Source organism: Ranitomeya imitator, chromosome 1 (assembly GCF_032444005.1).
Source record: "Ranitomeya imitator isolate aRanImi1 chromosome 1, aRanImi1.pri, whole genome shotgun sequence".
Classification (NCBI taxonomy): domain Eukaryota; kingdom Metazoa; phylum Chordata; class Amphibia; order Anura; family Dendrobatidae; genus Ranitomeya; species Ranitomeya imitator.
In genome coordinates, this window is record NC_091282.1 from 347,506,500 (window position 1) to 347,512,499 (window position 6,000).

Below are 6,000 nucleotides of genomic sequence, written 5' to 3' on the forward strand. Positions count from 1 at the left end.
ATGCACACACACTGATTACAAGCAAACAGGTCACAGGTGAGGCTATTACCTTTAGTAGCCATTCTAACCCATTTGTGTCAACTTCTGTGCATGTTATCAGGCCAAACTCACCAGCGTATGTGAACTTTTCATGAGGGTCATTTGGATGTTTTGGGTTGTCATTATGATTTAATAAGAAAAAACAGTAGTTTGATAATAATTGGCTTCACCCATGTCACTGTCACTGTTGACAGAGGCATCAGAGGGGTTAAACGCAGCGATCCGTACTAAACAAGCAAAATTCTTGCTATACGTCAAGTGATTTTATTTTTTATGAAGGAGCAGAAATCATTGTTCTCAGCAGCACATCACCCAGTGTATGAGGACAGATTGATCTACTAGTGATCTTTCTGTGCACAGTGTTTTTCCGCAGCCAGTGTAAAGAGGCCAGGAAACAAGCGTCGAACGACTTTGGTATTGTCGATTACGCTCGCGTAACGACCTGAACTCAACAAGTGTAAATACGACTGAAAATGTTTGTGTGATGGTGCAATATGTTAGCATTTGGGGCCCCACTTTAAACTTTTGCCCAGGGCCCCACTTTGCCTAAATCTGGCTCTGCCCTGCTGTGTGCTGTGTAATGGCTGTGCAGGAACATGGTCTGATCATACCACAGCTCCTGGGCAGGGGAGGAAGCAAAAGATTATAGACATTGCAGCACGGGATTCTTTTTGTGAGATAAAACATTTCCCTGCCTGTTTTTAAACAATATTTTACATTAAAGGAAGTATCAGCTGTGATCCCATACTGTCCTGTCTATATACTTTTTTGCTTCCTCCCCTGCCCAGGAGCTGTGGTATGATCAGACCATGTTCCTGCACGGTCAGACACGGCCATTACACAGTACACAGCAGGGGCACATTTATAAGATTGTCTCAGCACAGGAACATTTGTTCAACACATCCAATTGTGGAAATTATTTGTTTTAAAAAATCTGTTGATTAAAATTATCTGTTTGTGTGGAAAGCCCTTTAAATCCTATAATAAGATTTTGAAACAAGTATGGAGATGCATTCAACGACGAGATGATAAATGAGAACTGATATTAACCATCTGCACTTGTAATCCATGTGAAAGTTTAAGTCAAGGCAGACCAAGAACTTCTTCTTGAACAAACTTTGCCAAAAAGATAGCCACACGATTTATGATGTATTTGTTAGTTGTATGCTATATCATTAATGGGGTTTCCCACTACTTTGATATGATGATGATTTATCCTTAGGTCACCAGTGTGGGATTAGTGGGGGTCGTAAGGGTAGAACATCAATATCAAAATCATCAATATCAAAGTATAGACCACTCTTTTAAAGTTTCCCTTCTTATAAGTTAAGTTCCATATTCATTATGTACTAGCTAGCAATGAATGTGAGTTAAGAGGCCAAATTCTCCAAAAGAAGCAAGTTTGAATCTACTATTGGTGATTTCGAGTCTAGCAGTCATGGTGAACATAGGCTGTGAGGTTCCCTTGTTTTAGGATGATACAAACCTCTAATAACTGTCCTTTTCAGTGAAACCCCATATCCTATATATTTCTTTGCAGTGTGACATGCAGTCATTGTCTGTTGAGGAACTGAAGAGATTATTATACGACACTTTTTGTGAGCATCTGTCCATGCGTGACATTGAGAACATTATCTTGACTGAAGAGGCTGGAAACCTCGGAACAAGAGGGGATTGTCCTGTAGATATGGAGAGTAAGTATTATTCCTGTGTGTTGGTTCAACTGTGGTCATAGTTATGGAAGCTCACAAACACAAAAAAATGATAATACCAATTTATCGTAACAATCTTATCTATTCGCTCCAGAGTAAACCTTCAGCTAAATCCTTAGACCAGTTATTGAACATTGGAAACCAAGGGCAGTTTTCTATCAAATTTCAGTCTTCTCAAACATGTGTAAATGAATCTGTCACCAGGTTTTTGTTACACTGTCTGAGAGCAGAATTATGTAGGGGCTAAGACCCTGATTCCAGCAATGTGTCACTTGCTGGACTACGTGCTGTAATTTTAATAAAATTCCTGTTTTATCTGCTACACTTCTACCAGCTCTCTGAGCACTAAGCTCTATATAACCCCATCCATACCGCCACTTCTGTGTACACTGTGCATAGGCAGAAAGCTGCCAATCAGTCAGTTGTGGACTACATGGCTGCAAGTTTACTAGTCTTCTAGTGATAATCTCCTGCTGATAGAACAGTGATTTTTTTCAAAACTACAGCAAGTAGCCCAGAAAGAGACTCATCGCTGGAATCAGTGTCTCTATCTCTACAACCTGCTTGTCTTAGATTATGTTGTAAAATACTCGTGACATTCCCTCTAATACTTTTATAAATGGGATATGACTGCTATACTAATTTATACAATACCGTACACTTTTTGTTTTTTTGTTTCAGCTTCCCCAAATCAACAAATCCGCCAGACCTGTGTCCGTAAAAGTCTGATCTGCGCCTTCGCCATCGCTTTCATCATTAGTGTAATGCTAATAGCTGCAAATCAGGTCCTGCGCAGCGGCATGAAGTGATGATGGGGATATCAAGCCATGAACTTAGATGTACTTTCAGGAGTTTCTCCTGCCCCTTCCCCACTTATAAATGGACTGCAGTGTACAGAGGAGGAACCCCTAAGACCTCGAGAAACACGGGACTTACCCTCCAGTGTCTGAATGTGCATGGGAGGATTTGCATGGAAAATGCATGGGCATTTAAATTGTCAGGTGACCATCTGTGCTTTTAAAATCTGTGACACGAAGGGACTTTCTATATATAATAGGTGTATATATGTATACGGATATATATAACTCTATATTTATGAGCAATAACAATTTTGGTCGCTAAAGGGTTAACTCTTTGGTCGCTGGGCACAGGGTCAGCATGGTTAAATGAGCTCCGGCTAATGTGTAATGTTTTCTACACAATGCTGGAGAAAGGCAGCACGAAGGTTAATTTGTCTTCCCTTCCCCCCCCCCCAATATCATTCGCCTTAGCCCCTAAATTGCTGAATGGGTTGATGTTAAATGTAGCGCTCCCTATTTTCCTTCCATACGTCTACGTTGAAGTATCTGCGTGAAGTATAATTGTCCCACACCCCGTTCAGACGTTGTGACACCGGGGGATTTGCTATGAAGCACCGATCCCCTTTGCTGCAATCGCAATGGAAACCCAATAAGCTTCTGGCTGCTTCAAGAGCAAAAAAATAAAATAAAATGCTATTGTTATTTTTCAAAGCAGGAATGTCCGTCCTCGTGATAAAGTATACAGTGTACAGAGAATATTACCGTTCTATTGTTTGCTGAGGATTTCCATCCTATCCATTTAGTTACTATTATCACCTCCTTTACATTTGCCCCTTTTTGCGTTACATATTTTTTCGATGACTTCTTCAGCGCCGTTCTACTTTGTATCTCAGCTTCGGTCGACGTTCACATTCTCTATTCTTTTTCATTCATGCTTTTCATTTGTAGTGTAATGAAATGGGTTTTTTTTATATACGTTTTGTCATCTTCTATGTTCTAACAATAGGGATTAAATCTGTTTCATGCAGGAGCCTGAATTACAAGTAGAAAAGAAAGGTTCCCTGCAATTTTACTACAATCGCTTTACATTGAATTACATAAACATGTAGTCTAGTTTTCAGCATAATCGTCTTCTCTGTTGTTACACTTGTCTAAGCAGTAGACCAAAGCAACAAATCCTTGTAAAAAGATTTCTCCTGCTCTTAGTCATGTTCACGTTTTTACTTTAAGGCTATAATCAGAAGTGCCACAGTCAGGGCTATAGACAGGATATCGATAGCCCTAACGCTCCTGCTATGGTCACTGATTGGCTGCAGTGGACATGTGATTAAAGACTGGCAGCATCACGGGAGCTCTTACCTTGGATTGCCAAGAGAAAGGCGGTTATTGGTTAGTATAGTATTTGTCTGCTGAACTCGTAGCTTCTTCTGCTTTTTTGACTTTCGTCCAAGAGAAGTAAGAACGCAGAAGCCCTATTGTGGCTATTGATCGGCTTCAGGGCTCACGTGGCATAACAACATAACATACAGACCCGCTGCCGACATCATTGGCAAGACACTGATGTAAAATTTTTCATTTTACAAGGGCGACTACTTCATTGAAAAATGGGTTGTCTAGGTAGTAGAAAACCCCTTTAATGTCTATGCAGGGTACTTGGATCTTTGTGTAAGATGAGCAGGAGTTGTAACTGCTATAGAGAAGTAGGGGGCAACAGGAGCAGTGGAGGCTCACAATTATCAGTGTTGGAATTTGCAATGAGTATGTATTGTAGACATAGTAGTAATATTTAAAGGGAACAATTTTGGTCATGTCAAAATGCGCCTAAAGATATGAGATTAATCTGCAGGTTCTAAAGAAGTAAGGCAATGACACTGCCAGCCCAGCTCCTGGGAAGAAATTAACTTTGTTCCTCCCAGCAGCCTCTGGCTTTTAGTCATAGAGGTGCAGCTTCAGTCACCCTTCAGTACATAGTGATCGTCAGCTATAATCACGCCCTGGCACTGACTGACAGCCGGTTCACCAGTGCAACAGTACAAAACCGGCTGTCATTCAGTACTCTCAGCATGATTACAGCCACCACTCACTACATACTAAGTTATTAAAGTCATGGCTGCACCTCTGACTAAAAGCGGAGGCTGCTGGGTGGATTAAAGTTCATTTCCTCCTGGCAGCCAGACTTTCCTTGTGGCGGCCGCACAGTTTGAGAACACTTTAAATCTGCAAATTCTCAGCATATCTGCAGGTTAATAGCCTTTTTTTGACATGACAGGTTCCGTTTAAATTTTAAGTCTAAGTTTATAGATTTTTAAGTCCTGGAAAATAAGTTAAAGTGAATCTATCAGTACGATTAACCCAAGTATAAGGCTAGGTTCAGATTGCGATAGTGCAATCCGTTTAGCGCCTAGCGCTAGCGGATTGCGCTAACGCAATGTTTTGTAAAGGGGTCGCGTTGAACGTCCCCGCTCTCGCAGATCTCCAATCTGCAGGAGTGGGGAACGGACCTCGGGCGCGCCTCGGACGCTGCAAGCAGCGTCCGCGGCGCACCACAAAACACCGGCACATGCCGAAAATGGCACGTGCTAGTGATGCGCGTCCCCATTGCTGTGAATGGGCGCGCTAACGGACGCGTTGCACGGAGTTAATTTCGCCGTGCAACACTGTCCGTTAGCACGGTCCCATTAACGCAATGGGAACCTAGCCTAAGGGTATGTGCACACATTGCAGATTTTACTGTAGATCCGCAGCGGATTGGCCGCTGTGGATTCGCAGCAGTTTTCCATGAGTTTACAGTACCATGTAAACCTATGGAAAACAAAATACGCAGTGCGCATGCTGCGGAAAAAAACACGCGGAAACGCTGCGCTGTTTATTCCGTAGCATGTCCATTCTTTGTGCGGATTCCACAGCGGTTTACACCTGCTCCATAATAGGAATCCGCAGGTGTAAAACCACAGGTGGAATCCGCACAAAAAAAACGCAAAAAAAAAAAACATGGTAAATCCACTGTAATTCCGCAGTAAATCCACAGTGCACACTGTTATGACCTGGTGGTTAGGACAATAATGGACCTGGTGGTTAAGAGCACACGGAATGACCTGATAGTTACAAATAATACAGAACAAGCTCTGAGACGTGGGAACTCTGCTGACCGCAATCCCTAATCCTATCAAACACACTAGAAATAGCCGTGGATTGCTCCTAACGCTCCCTATGCAACTTGTCACAGCCTAAGGAACTAGCTAGCCCTGAAGATAGAAAAATAAAGCCTACCTTGCCTCAGAGAAATTCCCCAAAGGAAAAGGCAGCCCCCCACATATAATGACTGTGAGATAAGATGAAATTACAAACACAGAGATGAAATAGATTTAGAAAAGTGAGGCCCGACTTACTGAACAGTCAGAGGATAGGAAAGGTAACTTTGCGGTCAGCACAAAAACTACAAAAAGACC

At 42.0% G+C, this 6,000-nt stretch overlaps 1 protein-coding gene across 1 annotated transcript in view; it reads left to right on the forward strand.

Moving 5' to 3' along the window:
- Nucleotides 1-5,518, forward strand: part of CABP7 (calcium binding protein 7) — a 285,079-nt gene extending 279,561 nt beyond the window's left edge. The window contains exons 4-5 of the mRNA XM_069760076.1: nucleotides 1,580-1,733; nucleotides 2,433-5,518. Coding sequence (XP_069616177.1) covers nucleotides 1,580-1,733; nucleotides 2,433-2,560 — 282 coding nt within the window. The 3' untranslated portion in view covers nucleotides 2,561-5,518. The remainder of the gene's footprint in view (nucleotides 1-1,579; nucleotides 1,734-2,432) is intronic.
- Nucleotides 5,519-6,000: the final 482 nt, after the last annotated feature.